Source organism: Danio rerio, chromosome 17, assembly GCF_052040795.2.
Source record: "Danio rerio strain M-AB ecotype USA chromosome 17, GRCz13ab, whole genome shotgun sequence".
Lineage (NCBI taxonomy): Eukaryota > Metazoa > Chordata > Actinopteri > Cypriniformes > Danionidae > Danio > Danio rerio.
In genome coordinates, this window is record NC_141037.1 from 9,707,683 (window position 1) to 9,725,000 (window position 17,318).

Below are 17,318 nucleotides of genomic sequence, written 5' to 3' on the forward strand. Positions count from 1 at the left end.
TTTTGGTTCACTTTAGTAAGTATTACTAATAACTTTTAACATTACCACATATTATTATTATTATTACTATCATCATTACTATTAATAACAGTTGTACATCATTACCAGATTTAAAATATTTTATTTATTTTTTATTTTTTGGGGGGGGGGGGCAATTTAGTAAATAAATATTAGCATTAACCACATATATTATTATTATTATTATTATTAATATTATTATTATTGTTATTAATGTTGTTATTATTAGTTGTACAACATTACCAAATTTTAAGTATTTCTCCTCTGACCTCTGGCATCAAAAAGGCATTTGCACCCACAGAACTACTGCTCACTGAATATTTTCTCTTATTTTTTTAGTACTTAAATTGGCTTAGGTTTAGTAGACACAGTAGATACCGAGTAGTTTCTAAGGCAAACAGTGAGTATTTTTCATAATAAAAATATTTTTGTAAATAATAAGTTAGGTTTGAGTTGTCTAAGTTAAAGTTGCCATCACAGTAAACCTTTTATGTGTTTCATGCTTTTAATTTGTTTCAAATAATGAGAAGCATTTAAAAAGATTTTTTTTTTAACTACATGTAAGTACACTTAAGCAAATTATGGACCCTTTTTACATGATGCTTTTAATGTTAAACATCATCTAAAATCCTTGAAAGTTTTTAATTGTAATTTTTAAAAACAAGTTTGCATATATATGATCATCATCATAGACATCATCTCTTCATCAAATAAAAAAAAATGAATTACTGCTTATGCAAGGTGTTTCTAATGCAGTGTCTATGGGGTCAGGACAGTGATCATGTTCTCTCTTCTGGCTGCCGTTATCAGTCTCACACATTTTTTTCCATTTTCTGAAAATCTTGATAACACCATAGTGGAGATTGTCTTTTACTATTTTAGCAAATAGGATTGTAAAAAAAAGATTTGTTGTACGCTCCGATTCACCACACTCTAAGTTTACCCAATTATGACCATGAGTTCTGCTACTGAGAAACCTGGAAATGTGAAAAGAGTCCATTGTCCAGTGTGTGTGAGTGTTTCTGACCGAAGCCGATGAGTCCGAGCGTCTCTCCTCTAATTCGTGCGGCTCCTGACGCCACCTCTCTGATCTGCTCCACGCTCTGCACCCGTGTGCCCTCCCGCATGGCCTGATACAGCCACGTGTTCCTGCGGTAGAGATTCAAGATGTGGCAGAGCGTCGAGTCCGCCGTCTCCTCCACCGCAGCCGACGGAATATTACACACCGCAATACCTGCACACAAAACACACACTCACACAACAGAACTCCTCACAAGCAAGAGGATTCATGCTAACATGATTCGATTTGATCCCTTCAAGTAAATAGTTGAGTTTTAGCATTGTTAAGTTCATTCATTCTGATCTCTGGGTCTGACAGGAACACTATTAGCTTAGCTTAGCATAAACCATTGAATCGGATTAGACCATTAGCATCTCTCTCTCTCTCTCTCTCTCTCTCTCTCTCTCTGCAAAAAAATAGAGCGAGTACTGATAATTTTCCTATTTAATTCTTGAATGTTCTGTAGTTACATTGTGTACTTAGACTGACGGCTATTTTCCTGGTCGATATGGCTAGGAACTATTCTCTGATTCAGACGTAATAAACAAGAATTTCTTTTCTCAGAGCAAAATCTTTACATACTTGCAAAAAATTTAATATAATGTGTACAACATGTTAGAGCTGAGTCTAATGTGTACAAAACAGTACAAAACCATTTGTTATTTTGGTCTAAAACGTCTCTGACAATAAAAGAAACAGGCCATGTCCACGCTTGTACACTTGTATTTTTTATAAATAGGATCTTCCCTGCTTTCGTTTATAAAAAAAACTGTCCACATAAAAAACACAAAGACCCACTGTGATGCATGTTGAGGGCAGACCGAACCAACAGGTGGCGATAATGACACTTTTATGCTGGGTTCACACATATAGCAGGTAATTAAGTATTTATGACGTTGTTCTCTCTTCTGTCTGTCCTTTTTCTGCAAGTCTTGATAACAACATGGAGTTTTTCTTTTAATTTTTCAGCAAATAGGATTGTAAAAAAAAAAAAAAAAAAAAAACATTTGTTCTACTCTTCCATTCACTGCACTCTAAAGGCGTACTTACACTATGTACAGTTGCCTTGAACGAGGCCAAAGCACGCTTGTCCCCTCTCCCGTCTCCCCTGACGGCCCACACTTACATTACATTTGGGCCTAGGCACTCTTACGTCATCGATGATGCGCTGTTCAGCGCTCTCGCTCAGCACAGTGGAGATTGCTTTAGTTATATTGTTTTAGTCGTTGGGGATGCGTGACACACTGTCAAATATTTTTATTTATTATTTATACACCTTTGACGCATATAAACAATCATAAAGTTCGTGTGCTGCAGGATTTAGGAGGTTTGCTGAAGGCGCAGCTGTGGTGCAATGAGGAGTTTGCGCCTTTAATAATCTACGACAGTTTGCGTTCATTGAACAGCAAGAATGACTCATTAATCCATATAAAACGATCCCTTAAAAGTCACGCCTCGCTTTCAGTTTTGGGCTCAGGCCCGTTTTGCACTCACACTATAAGTGTACCGCGTATAACAGTGGTTTGTTCTGTAGAGAGTCAGATCTCTGGGTCTGGTAGGAACACTATTAGCTTAGCTTAGCATAAACCATTGAATTGGATTAGACCATTAGCAGCATTTCTCCCTCTCTGCAAAAAGTTTTGATCATTTTTCTAATTAAACCTTGAACATTTTGTAGTTACATCGTGTACTAAGACTGGCGGGAAATGAAAACTTGTTTTTTTTCCAGGCTGATATGGTTAAGAACCTGTGCGAATCGTAGCCTCAGTTTCCTGTTCTTAGCTGACAGGAGTGGCACCCGGTGGGATCTTCTGCTGCTGTAGCCCATTCGCCTCAAGGTTGATCGTGTTGTGCTGTCAGAGATGCTCTTCTGCAGACCTCATTTGAAACGAGTGGTTATTTGAGTTATTGTTGCCTTTCTATCAGCTGGAACCGGTCTGGCCATTCTCATCTGACCTCTGGCATCAACAAGGCATTTGCACCCACAGAACTGCCACTCACTGAATATTTTCTCTTCTTCAAGCCATTCTCTGTAAACCCTAGAGATGGTTGTACGTGAAAATCCCAGTAGATTAGCAGCTTCTGAAATACTCAGACCAGCCCGTCTGGCACCAACAATCATGCCACGTTCAAAGTCTCTTAAATCCCCTTTCCTCCCCATTCAGATGCTTGGTTTGAACTGCAGCAGATCGTCTTGACCACGACTACATGCCTAAATGCATTGAGTTGCTGCCATGTGATTGGCTGATTTGATTTGTGTTAACGAGCAGTTGGACAGGTGTACCTAATAAAGTGGCCGATGGGTGTATAATACTGTATGCAATTGACCAATATACATAATATAAATTCAAAATACTACTGGTGCATCTTGAATGATTTTTATATCAGACATAGAAACCCTTTTCATCTCAAAAACTCTTTCAAATGTTTACTGTATTGTACAAATGCCTCTATTGTGAGTATAAACAGGCTCTCTCACCCATCTCTCCGGCAGCTTTAATGTCGATGTTGTCGTATCCACTGCCGATGCGGATGATAATCCGGAGGGCTTTGAACTTTTCCAGGTCTTCTCTGGTCAGGGTGATGGTGTGGTACATCATCGCACCCACCGCCTCGTTCAACACCTGCACACGCAGACACATGATCATGAGCATCACAGACACGCACATCATTTCTCTGTGGAGCATGTGGGTGTAATGCATTTGTCTTGAGGAGTTTGCCATGTTCGTACATTTCCTTTCAGTTTGAGAACTGAGAAATGTTTGCTTTACAAACACTACAAAGTCAAAGCCCTCATTTAGACTGAACCATCCATAAAACAAGGATAAACTGAACAGGCAAACACCCTGATTTTGAGCTGATAGTCCAACAGTTTCTGCATTAGTGGCTCTGATATGTGGCTCAATAAAACAAGAATGACAGCCTGTCTCTGTAAAAATATATGCTTCTTTCTTTCTTTTGTTCTCTTTCTTCTATTTGTTTTTGCTTGTTATCTTTATTTTTTTCTTTCACTTGTTCATTCTTTTTTTTTGTTTGTTCTCTCTCATTCTGTCTTTTTTCACCTTTTTGTTTTCTTTCTTTCTTTCTTTCTTTCTTTCTTTCTTTCTTTCTTTCTTTCTTTCTTTCTTTCTTTCTTTCTCTTTCTTTCGCTCATTTTCTGTTTCGTTCTTTCTCTTTATTTTGCTTGTTTCTTCTCTTTCTTTCTTTCACTTATTTACTTTCTCTTTCATTCTCTTTTTTGTTTGTTTGATCTTTTTCTTTTTCCCCTCGTTTTTGATCTCTTTTTTATTTTTATTCATTCTTTTTTTCCTCTTGTCTCTTTCTTTCTTTTGTTCCTTTTTTCGTTCATTGTCTTTCGCTTTTCGCTTGTTTGCTCTTTTTCTCTTTCTTTTGTTCATTCGTTCTCTTTCTTCTCCTCCATTCATTCTCTTTCTTTTATTCTCTCTCTTTCATTAGTTCGTCCTTTTTTCTTTCTTTTGTTCTTTAACTTTCTCTGTCATAATTTTTTGTTTATGTTTGTTTGTTCTTCCTCTCTTTTTTTCCCTCGTTCTCTTTTTTATTTGATCTCTTTTTTATTTTTTTTGTTCTTTCATTTTTCTCTTGTTCTTACTTTCTTGTTCTTTGTTCATTCTTTCTTTTGTTCCTTTTCTTTCATTCGTTATGTCTTTCCTTCGCTTGTTTGTTCTCTTGCTTTTACCTCTTTCTTTTGTTATTTTGTTCTCTTTCATTCCGTCTCTTTCACTTGTTCGTTCTCTTTCTTTCTTTCTTTCTTTCTTTATTGTTCATTCTCTTTTGTTCATTTTCTTTGTTTCGTTCGTTCTCTTTCTTTAGCTTGTTCTTTCTCATTTACTTTCACTTGTTCATTCTCTTTCTCTTTCATTCTCTTTTTTTGATGGTTTGTTTGTTCTTCCATGTTTCTTTAATCTCTATTTTTATTTGTTCTTTCTTTTTTCTCGTTCTCTTTGTTTTGTTCGTTGTCCTTTCTTTCGTTCCTTTTCTTTCGTTCGTTATGTCTTTCTTTCGCTTGTTTGTTCTCTTTCTTTGTTTTTCTTTGGTTCATTTAATCTTTCTTTTTACTCGTTCTCTTTCTTTCACTCGTATTCATTCGTTTTTCTTTCTCTCCCTCCCTTTTCTTTCTTTATTCATTCTCTCTCTCTCTCCTGCCATGATTACAGCACATAATATCTGACTGAATATTTTTTAAGACACTAGCATTCAGCTTAAAAAGACATTTAAAGGCTTAACTAGTGTAATTATGCTAACTAGGCAAGTCATTGGACTACAGTGGTTTGCCTTGTAGCCGATCAAAAAACAAAAAAACAAAATACAATAATCTTTAAATTGCCAGTGCTGCCTTGCCCCTAAAGATTAGAATTTTAGTTTAAGACCGTTTGTCAACATGCATGCAAATGTGCTCTTAGAATCAAGTAGCAGCATGACTGATAAATGTTCATGCGAACAAATGAAAGCAGATGAATAGCAAATGAGAGGATGATCAGGCGCACGGTGATACACAGGTAATCCTCGCTCATTGACGACACTGTCAGGCATCACAGCTGAAGCGATGCGCACGAGTGTTTAAAAGCTCTCATCTCCTGTTTTCTTGCACAAAGCAACCGTGCCTGGAAACGCAACAGGTGCATCAGCTCATGCATACACAGTCCTGCTACTTTCGAGATTTTTTGTAAGCATCAGCGGTTACCGCTTTCGCTTTAACCATGTTTTAAACTGATTATTAAAGGGCCAAACGTTAACCTTTTGCTTACAGCTATTTTTGTTAATATGGTTAATTAATAATTTACAATATCATTCTTTACAATAACATTGCTTTAATAGGAGTATGACTCTCCATTTATCTATATTTAATTGGTGATCAGGGACTTTTAGCCTGGACAGACTACTGTGCTTAGTTTTAGATACATGATGACAATAATTATTTTAAATGTCAATTGTTTTTTTAAGAACATTTTTGTCGAATAAAAAGTGTGTATACAGTTATATTTTGCTTGCTTTGACGCATTATTTAAAATCTGTGTGCCTAAGAAATAAAACCCTAAGAAATAATAAGTTTGGTGTGGTCAGAGACAAAATTGGTAAATCTTTAGTGTTGAGCCCTAAACAGTCATGTGAAATAAAAACTAATTGCAATGCGAAACTATGAAACCACAACCCGTTTGCTCATGCTCATTGACAAACACACACACACAAAAAAACTTAAATTAATGAAGGCATGCAGACATAACACATAAATCAAGTAATTTTAGAATGCCAAAGTCAAATTTATCCATATGAAATATATTTCCCAACAACAAAATTGTGGCCAGTGAAAATGCCGAATGGCTAGTAATGTTGGAAATTGACTAGCCACAGTGGCTGGTGATCAAAAAAGTTAATGTCAAGCCCTGGATTTGAAAAATAATTAATATTTCAGAAAAGGGCAAATACTTTAATTAGATTTACTGTTGATAAATTTTATCTAAATATATAAAATTATAAATATATAGAATTCTAATTATATATTTATACAACATTATAAATATATAACATATATAGACAAAAAAGACACATTTTGAATAATGAGAATTTCTGAACAAATATGATTTGATCAATGAATCAATCAAATTGTATGAAAACCCTGTATCAACCATGTACAAAACAGTACACTTAGTTAATGTATTTACTAAGAGGAACAATACTTGTACAGCAATTTGAAGCCTATTGACTCGATATTTAAACACAACGATGGACTTAAAGCCTCTGTGATGGCATTATTGCGATGTTTAATGTAAACCTAACATTTTAGTTTTATTAAATTTAATTATCTTAAATAGTTTTTAAAATGTTTAAATAATTATGTTCCAATGCGGTTTTCAGATCTAATCAGTAGGCATCAGACCTCTCACAGAGTCACACGAGCAACTGCTAATGGCTAACTGCTAACTGCTAACGCCAAAGTGTAAGACCTCATTTGGTCAATCTGTTTTCTCAGTAAAGGGAGCCAAATAGTGGAATGATTTACCTGTTAGCCTAAAATTAGAAAGTAATATAAATATTTTTTAGTAGTGTTCTTAAAAAGTGTTTAAAACAATTATTATATTTATAAAATTATTATATTTTCATTTTGTCAATCCTCCTTTGGACAGACGTTGAGAATTAGCAAGTCTGCTGAAACACTTAAAACAAAAGCATTCGGTTGTCCAGTGTAAGTGTGACATCCGAGCCAAATAAATACATAAATAAAATAAATACATTTATTAATCATAGTTCAACATTTACTAATGCATTATTAATATCCAAATCCATGCTTGTTAACATTAGTTAGTGCACCGTGAGTGAACAACAAACAACTGTATTTTCATTACACTAACATTAACAGACACTGTAAAAAATTTATTCTTCATGCAAGTAAACACATTAACCAACATCAACAGTATTCTAAAATGTTACCAAAATAGCCCCTCATATGCCATTAACGCCAAAAACAAACCTTCTCATGGATTTCCTGCGTGGACTGTGCATCACAAAACGCCACGGTTGCCAAATCCTTTAGGATGGGCATCTCCACAGTACAGTCTCTCCCGTCCAGCAGAGCCACCAGCGGCCGGGGGTGCATGGGGCCATTCATGATCTGAGGCCTTATACCTGCAGACACACACGCAGACGTCAAACACACACACCCGCCAGTCCTGTTGTCATGCAGATTACAGCACTCGGCCAGAGTTATGATGATTACAGCTCATTTAATAGCCTTTGGGGGGAGTGTGTGGAAAGGGGGGGGGGGATGTCTTGCTCGCCCGTTTCGTGTCTTTTACACTCTATGCCGTCTACTTAAAAAAAGGACTTCAAATCAGAATTATTAAGCAGGGTATTATGAAATAATAATTGTGTGAGAGATGTGGGGGGATCTCGGAGGGGAACGGGAGCGGATGCGAGAGATCAGGGGGTCTGGCAAGCGTTAAATGAGCACTGGACACATCAAACAGAAACACAAATGACATGGTGGAGCCATCGCTACATCAGAGCAGGAGAAATCAGACGGGGGATGGATAGAAACACACACTCACACGGCACACATATTCACTCAATCACTCACTCACTCAGACACACACGCGTATTTAAGATTTTATTCATTGTCTCTGCAACTTTAATTGGCTTCCATATTCTATATTTTAAAATATTTTTAAAAATGTACATATAAAAATACAGATTTATGGTGTTTTTTTCTGCTGCTAAAGGTGTTTTCAAATATATATATATATATATATATATATATATATATATATATATATATATATATATATATATATATAGTTTTCAGAATTATTAGCCCCCTTTGAATTTATTTTTCTTTTTTTAAATATTTCCCAAATTATGTTTAACAGAGCAAAGAAATTTTTACAGTATGTCTGATTTTTTCTTCTGGAGAAAGTCTTTTTTATTTTATTTCGGCTACAATAAAAGCAGTTTTTAAATTTTAAGGACCATTTTAAGGACAAAATTATTAGACCCTTTTTTTCAATAGTTTACAGAACAAACCACTGTTATACAATAACTTGCCTAATTACCCTAACCTGCCTAGTTAACCAAATTAACCTAGTTAAGCCTTTAAATGTCACTTTAAGCTGTATAGAGGTGTCTTGAAAAATATCTAGTCAAATATTATGTATTGTCTTCATAGCTAAGATAAATTAAATCAGTAATTATAAATGAGTTTTTAAAACTATTATTATTAGAAATGTGTTGAAAAAAAATCTTCTCTTCGTTAAACAGACATTGGGAAAAAAAAAGAAACAGGAGGGCTAATAATTCAGGGGGCTAATAATTCTGACTTCAACTGTATTCTGCTTTGAAATTGTACGTTACGTGCCAGAGCGGCTGTCTTTATTGGTTCTTTTAACCCGCCCACTGCCACTTTAGCTAATTATACTTCAGCACTCCGGGTTGCCTTGGAGGAAAACAGCATATTTCATGTATTCATTCAGAAAGGCTCTAAAAGCATGTGCCCGTGACCAAAATACAAACTCCGGTAGACAGAAGCAGACTCCGAAATGAGATGCAGATTCAGAGTTCCACATGAGGTTATTAATTAAAATTTCTGACTTTGACATTATATAGTTTTAATAACTTATTTATAATTGCTGATTTATTTTATCTTTGCCATGATGACAGTAAATAATATTTGACTAGATATTTTACTGGATTTCAAGACACTTCTGTACAGCTTAAAATGACATTTAAAGGCTTAACTAGGTTAATTAGGTTACCTATGCAGGTTAGGGAAGTTAGGCAAGTCATTGTATAACGATTGTTTGTTCTGTAGACTATAGACAATTAATATATAATAAAACACAATGGAGCAAATATTAAAGTGAAATAAACAGTCCTCTATGGTTTTCTTACAGTATTCAGGTACAGAAATGCAATAATCAAATGTAAAATAACTTAATCATATAAATAATTCAATAAAATTAGTCTTTTTTGTCTCCTCAAATCTCATGTGTTTTGAGCTGTGGTTTCTGGTCAACTATAAACTCAACACTGATGCACACATTGCGATATCGATGCTCAAACAATATATTGTGCAGCTCTAGTTGTTCAGGTGTTTTTCATAAATATTCTGTTATATTACTGGCACAACGTAATTTTCATTCTGCATTACAGTACATCTCCTCTGAAGCTATGAAGGACAATAACAAAGCAAACCTGAACACACACACACACTCGGACACACTCGCAACCAATCAATGTTCACACAACCGAGCCGACTGTTCATTTTCCGACTCATAAACAATTCGGGAGCTCAAGCAGCCTGCTCTAAAAGCTTTTTTGGACAAGAGAAGCAAAGGCAAACTTAAACTCAGAGATTTTTAAACAAACAGAGCTTGAGCTCGAGCAGTACACGGCTATTATCCAATCAGGGGCCAGCAGGGGGAATTATCCAATCAGAGAGCGGCAGGGGGAAATCTGCGTCCAATCCTCCAGCGATTCTCTATGGGCATCTCCACATTTACTCTGATCACAGAGCACAAAACATCCTGACAAAAACCATCGATTTCTGAGACGCAAGGCTTTTTATTTGTTATCGCCATCACAATTTCTCTCAGTCTCTCAGCAGTTTTCTCTCAGCATGGACTATTCAGCTGAAAATGAAAAACCCAGATGACTTTCTTTCATCCTTGGAACAAAGTCAGATTTCTATGATATTTTTAATTCAAAAAGGTGGACGGTTCCGTAAAGAATCTTTAGAATCCATAGAATGTTCCATAAAAAAGAAGAGGATTCTTTATGGTGTTATAAGATCCTTTAGATCAATCAAATTCTCTCTTTTTTGAATAGATGAAGGACTTTTTATAAAAGAAAGATTGTTTTGTGAGCCTAAAATGATTCTTCTATAGCAGGGGTCACCAATCTCGGTCCAGCAGGGCCGGTGTCCCTGCAGGGTTTAGTTCCAACTTGCTTCAACACACCTGCCTGGATGTTTCAAGTATACCTAGTAAGACCTTGATTAGCTTGTTCAGGTGTGTTTGATTAGGGTTGGAGCTAAAATCTGCTGGACATCGGCCCTCCAGGAACAAGTTTGGTGACCACTGATCTATAGCATTACTGCAAATATCAAATTAAAAAAAAAAACGTAAACTGAATGCTTATTTCTGATTGGTTGATGAACTAAGATGTAGAATTCTAAGTTCTAAGAAGGTCTTGATTATACAGTTGCACATTACTATAAATGAATCAAGCCAATTAATGTGATAGATTTTTATTCATTTACTTTTCTTCTGCTTAATCCCTTAATTCATCAGGGGTCACCACAGTGGAATGAACCAACAACTTATCCAGCATATGTTTTGCACAGCCGATGCCCTTCCAGCTGCAACTCAGTACTGGGAAACACCCATACACACTCATTCACACACCCACACATACACTACTGCCAATTTAGTTTCTTCAATTCACTTATAGCGCATGTGATTGGACTGGGGGGAAACCGGAGCACCCAGAGGAAACCCACACCAACACAGGGAGAACATGCAAACTCCACACTGAAATGCCAACTGGCCCAGCTGAAACTGACTTCAGCTTTATATAGTTTTAATAACTTATTTATGATAGCTGATTTATTTTATCTTTGCCATGATGACACTTAATAATATTTGACTAGATATTTTTCAAGACACTTCTTAAAGTGACATTTAAAGGCTTAACTAGGTTAATTAGGTTAACTAGGCAAGTTAGGGTAAATAGGGTAATTATAAACCAATGTATAAAAATGGTTTCTTCTGTAGACTATCAGAAAAAATAATGCTTAAAGGGGCTAATAATATTGAACATAAAATGGTGTTTAAAAATTAAAAACTGCTTTTATTCTAGCTGAAATAAAACAAATAAGACTTTCTCCAGAAGGAAAAATATTATTAGATATACTGTGAAAATTTACTTGCTCTGTTAAACATCATTTGGGAAATATTTAAAAAAAGGAAAAAAATTTAAATGGGGTCTAATAATTCTGACTTCAATATATGTATATATAGTTTTGTCTGGTACTCAATCTAATTGGCTGATAGCAGCCTTCTTGCTGTGAGGTGACAGTGCTCATCACTGTGCTAGGTATATAAATATATTATAAAAAAGGCAAACTATTTAAATATTTTAATTACCAAAATTTCCTTTTATTGCAAAATGGAAAGCATAAATATTTCCCTGCCCCTGAGAGTTTCAATAAAACTTTAATTTCTCAGTAGTCAGACGCAATGTCTCAGTTTTTGAAGCAGCTAAATTTACAAGTTTCACTTTAAATAGAGATGCAATGATTCTACTAATTAGGGTTTAGGATGAGAAAAGTAAGAGAAATAATCTGACATGCAAGAATTTATGATATTTCTTGGAGCACAAGACTATTAGTCTTAAAAGAGTCTATTTAGTCTACACGACCTGACAAAGTCTTGTCACCTATTCTTCTTGACTTCTAGTTGATCATTTGGTAGAAGTGGCTTATATGAAAGGCAAAAGTCTCTAGATTACGCTTATTTTACCAAAGTAAAATATGATCATGTCTTGATTTATAATTATTTAATTAGGACTGTAAGGTCTGACTTTGTTTAGACAAAAGTCTTGTCACTTAACAGAAATAATGTCCAGTATAGAATATAAAGTCATGGTGTTGTGGAGAAAGAATAAATATTGTGTCTGACTCCCATGAGCTTGGAGGACTGCATCCATACATCTCTGCAATGACTCAAATCACTTATTAATAAAGTCATCTGAAATGGCAGAGAAAGCGCTCTTGCAGGACTCCCAGAGTTCATCAAGATTCTTTGGGTTCAACTTCAATGTCTCCTCCTCCTTACCCCAGACATGCTCAATAATGTTCATGTCTGGTGACTGGGCTGGCCAATCCTGGAGCACTTTGACCTTCTTTGCTTTCAGGAACTTTGATGTAAAGGCTGAAGTATGAGAAGGAGCGCTATCCTGCTGGAGAACTTGCCTTCTCCTGATGTTTGTAATGTTAACGGCAGCACAAATGTCTTGATACCTCAGCCTGTTGATGTTGCCATCCACTCTGCAGATCTCTCACACGCCCCCATACTGAATGTAACCCCAAAACATGATTTTTCTTGGGTCCATATAGGTTCCAATAGGTCTGCTGCAGTATTTGACCTTCTGCCACTTTTCCAAATGATTAACTAGAAGTCAAGTTATTATTTGTTGCTCTTACAACTGGGATTGACGACAAGACATTTGTCAGTTTGTGTATGAGATATTTTATGTGCAAAAAAAAAAACTTTACAATTGTCTTGTTCTGACCATCATTCACTATAATTACTAATTTACTAATACTATTTATAATAACCGGCGGTCATCTGTTAATTCTATACTTTATTTCAGAACTAATGTCTAAATAAATATTTATTACAACATATTAAAAAAATCTAAATGTATGCTTAAAACAAAAACTAATGGGATTCATTTATTCATTCATGTTCCTTCGGCTTAGTTCCTTTTTTCATCAGGGGTCGCCAAAGCGGAATGAACTGCCAACTTAAAGCGTACGTTTTACACAGCGGATACTGCTCAAGCTGCAACAACATCCATACACTCATACACACATACACTATGGCCAATTAAGTTCATCCAATTCACCAATAGCGCATGTCTTTGGACTGTGGGGAAAACATGAGCACCCGGTAGAAACCCACGTCATTATTTGGAGAACATAAAAACTCCATCAGAAATGCCAACTGACCCAGCCAGGACTTAAACCAGTAACCTTCTTGCTGTGAGGCGACAGTGCCAACCACTGAGCCACTTTGCTGCTCCATTAAAAAACAATTTTGCTGTTTATTTACCATACAAGCAGACTTTTACATAAAGAATAAAGCCAAACTGAATACATTTTTTCCAACACCTAAACTTAATCTTATTAAATGATTTAATGTTTAGACATTTATACTTCAAAAGAAGCCCAAAATGTTGTTGTCATGTGACCAATCATCATACTCGATATTCATTTATAATAAATAATAATAATAATTCTTTACATTTATATAGCGCTTTTCTGCACACTCAAAGCGCTTTCTCCTCATCCACAACCAGTGTTCAGCATCCACCTGGATGACACAACGGCAGCCATATTGCACCAGACCGCACACCACACACCAGCAGATGAGGAGGAGACAACGTGATGAAGCCAATTATGATATGGGGATGTTTACAGGATATATGCAGGAATCCTAAAGATAATTTCAATACCTTTTTAAGACTTTTTAAAGACCTTCTCAGAATATTTTAAGACATCATCGCCACTTCAAGCTCCAATCAGTATCAAACCTTTAACTTAATAAACTGTTGCTAATAAACAGTTGTAGTTAAATAAATCAATGGAGCACAACCACGCAACAGAACTCAGATTACCTCGGAAGAAACAAAGCTTGAACTAATGAATTAAGCGGTTGTTTTCAGCAACAGGCTTTAGCCAGTTTAAACTCTTCTTTCTCCAACCAGGAGTACGCAAACTTACATTTTCCCATTTTGCCGCTCTGTGGTTTCGCTTCATGTGGAGAGCGTCACATCACATTCCAGCATTTGTCGCAAATTACTTGACTTCACCCACATGGAGGAGTTTGGCCAGACGCCCCCCGGCCCGAACCAATCCCGAACCAATCACGCTGTTATTAATATTAGGAGGAAAATCTATATATTTATGTGTTTTTGGAGTCAAACACTTTGGACAATGCTTGAACAAAGTTTAAGACCTCGTAATAGCGCAATTAAGACTTTTTAATAGCTTTTAAGGGCCTTCATTTTCTCATTATTAATTTAGCAACTTTTAATACTTTTTAAGACTCTGCGGACACCCTAGGTTAGTAGGCCAAGATGGACAGAGGCCAGTGGCCAAATTTGGCCAGGATGCCGGGGTTAAACCCCTACTCTTTTTCGAAGGACATCCTGTGATTTTTTTAATGACCACAGAGAGTCGGGACCTCAGTTTAACATCTCATCCAAAAGACGGCGCTCACTGAGCAGGATAGAGTCCCCTTCACTATACTGGGGCGTTAGGACCCACACAGACCACAGGTTGAGTACCAACCTGCTGGCTTCACTAACACCACTTCCGACAGCAACCTAGCTTTCCTTTGTGGTCTCCCATCCAGGTACTGACCAGGCGCAGCCCTGCTTAGCTTCAGTGGGCGACCATGGGAGAGTTGCAGAGAGCTAACTGACACATAAATCAAAGCAAATAATAAATCAGTCTACATTTATGGCATTTCTTTGCAACTCAGAAAAAAGCACCTTGAATATATTACCAACGTCTCCAGTTGTGTTAAACAGATGAAATAAAAAAACAACACAAAGGTGAGTAAATAATAAAGGATTTTTCATTCTGGTGGCTTTACTGTATGAGAAACTAATGAAAGTGAGCAAGAGAGACAGAGAGAAATGTAATACTCTCTTTGAAATCCCGTGAACAATAAAAGTCTGAAAAAACAAAAGGAAATGAGGAGATTTTTCCATGGAGCTGCGTTGACGTGGATCTGTGTGTGAGAGTGTGTGTGTGTGTGTGTGAGTGTGTGTTAAATATGGCAGGGTGTGCATCACACTGTATGTGTGAGTTTCCCCACCTCTTGCTTAGGTGTGCCGCTGTGATTTTAATAAAAGTGTGTGAGTGTGTGTGTGTGTGTGTGTGTGTGTGTGTGTGTAGAGTGTGCGACAAGCAATCTTGTACAGAAAAAATAAGCTGGCAGCAAAGTGCCTCACCTCACTGTCAACTGCTGCTTATGGTTACCAAGCAACCTCATCTCTCACCGTCACACAAACATAAGTACACACTTGCACAAATGAAACGCACAAACAAACCAAAAATGTCCGAAATGCAAAACACACCTCCTCTTTGCACCAAACACTCACAAGAAACGCAGCTAAAACTTGCTAAATAAAAGACCTGAAATAAACCAGGTGCATACGTGAGTGTCTAATAAGAGTGTATCTGTGCTGCGTCACTTTTTCTTCTCTCTCTCTCTCCACCCCTCCTGATCTATTAGCCAAACACACACACACACATTAATAATAAGGAGTCACAATGCACTGTGTTTGCACACGTGTATGTGTGTGCAACATGCCGAACTAGTTTGCAGATGTGTCACAGACAGCAGCCAAAACATGCACTTGTGACACACACACATATACATGCACGCAAACACACACAGTTTTGGGCAATTTGGGAAACATGCGTCTTGCCTGGAAAATGCTGCCTCCACATTCCTCCCATGAAGAGCAGCCCAAAAAACGGGGGAGAAAAAAAAATGGAGGGAGGCGGTAGAGAGAGGGAAAAAAATGGTTCTCCTGTGATTGTGTCCTGGGGGTCTCTGTCTGTCGCTCACTCCCCCATACAAGAGAGATTTCAGCTGGTCTACTCGCTCAGGAGTCCGCCGTCCTCGCTCCGCACTCTCGGTTTGTCCATCTTGATTGCCGTTTTTTTCATCCCCCTCTCTCTCGTCTCATTTTTTGCACAAACCTCTCAAGGTGAAAGAGGAGAGGAATAATTACGCCTGGCCGAGTCGAGGAGAGGGTCAAAAATTCCCTACACGAGTGCCAGCGCAAACGAGTTGTGCCGTTCCACTCCTCACGCTTCCAATCACTCCCCCTTCTGTTGCTCTTTTTTTTCCTAGACCCACTCCTTTTTTTTCCCCCCTCCCTCAACCGCACTCCCTCGCTCTCAAATTTATGATTTGGAGACCACAGTGGTTAGAGACTGCCAGCCTCTCCCTTCCACTCACATCTCTCTCTTTCTTTCTTTTATTTTCCTCCTCTTATTCACCCTCTGCCTGCATGCTGCACAATTACAGTCACTTCTGTCTGTTTAAAATGCTATTTATTTGGCTTATGTAATGTGAACACAAAGTGAGTGATTGTGAGAATGAAGGTTAGAGGGAAATAGTTAACTGAAAAAAGGCAGAAATGAAAGAGCAAGTGAAAAAAAATGTAACAAAAAAACAAGCAAAATGATTGAAAGAACATCAAAGTAGGGAGGGGAAGAAATCTGAACGTGCAAATTAAAGAGAATGTTAATGTAAATCAAACGAATCAACAAACAAGCTGGATAAATGGAGAGTTTACCAAACGAATGACGCTTTCCTAAATAAATAAGAGTGAATGGATGATTGAAGAAAATGCTTGAACAAAGAAGAAATTTTTAAAAGGCAAAAAATATCAAGTAATAAAAATCAAAGAATCGATGTCAATGAATGGATGAAGAAATGAACGAGTGAAAGAACGAAAGTACAACATATGAATGAATAAAAAATTAATTAAATGAAAGAAACAATTGCATATTAATAAACATGCTTGTAAAACATCAGCAAACCAATGACCAAGAAAAAAACTGATGGACCAAATGACTGAATGAATGAATGAATGAAAATCAGAGCACACCAATGACCAACAAATGAATTAAAGAATTTAATGAAAAACGACAAGGATTTAAGTACACTAATGGCACAAACAACACACTTATGACTAAACGAATGAATGAATGAATGAATGAATGAATTAGCTAATTAGTTAATTAATCAAAATCATTAGGGCAAACTAATGACTAACAAATGAATTAATGAATTTAATAAAAAAAAGACAAGGATTTAAGTACATTAATGGCACAAACAACACACTAATGACCAAGAAATAAATGAATGAATTTAATGAAAAAAAACAAGGATTTAAGTACACTAATAGCACAAACAACACA

At 36.6% G+C, this 17,318-nt stretch overlaps 1 protein-coding gene across 21 annotated transcripts in view; it reads right to left on the reverse strand.

Annotated features, from left to right (window-relative positions):
* Nucleotides 1-17,318, reverse strand: part of ctbp2a (C-terminal binding protein 2a) — a 126,996-nt gene that overhangs the window by 20,526 nt on the left and 89,152 nt on the right. For all 21 annotated transcript variants that reach the window (XM_087289474.1, XM_087289480.1, XM_087289477.1 and 18 more), the window contains 3 exon segments: nucleotides 7,566-7,720; nucleotides 3,558-3,702; nucleotides 1,046-1,252 (listed from right to left, as the gene is read on the reverse strand). In XM_087289474.1, coding sequence (XP_087145600.1) covers nucleotides 1,046-1,252; nucleotides 3,558-3,702; nucleotides 7,566-7,720 — 507 coding nt within the window.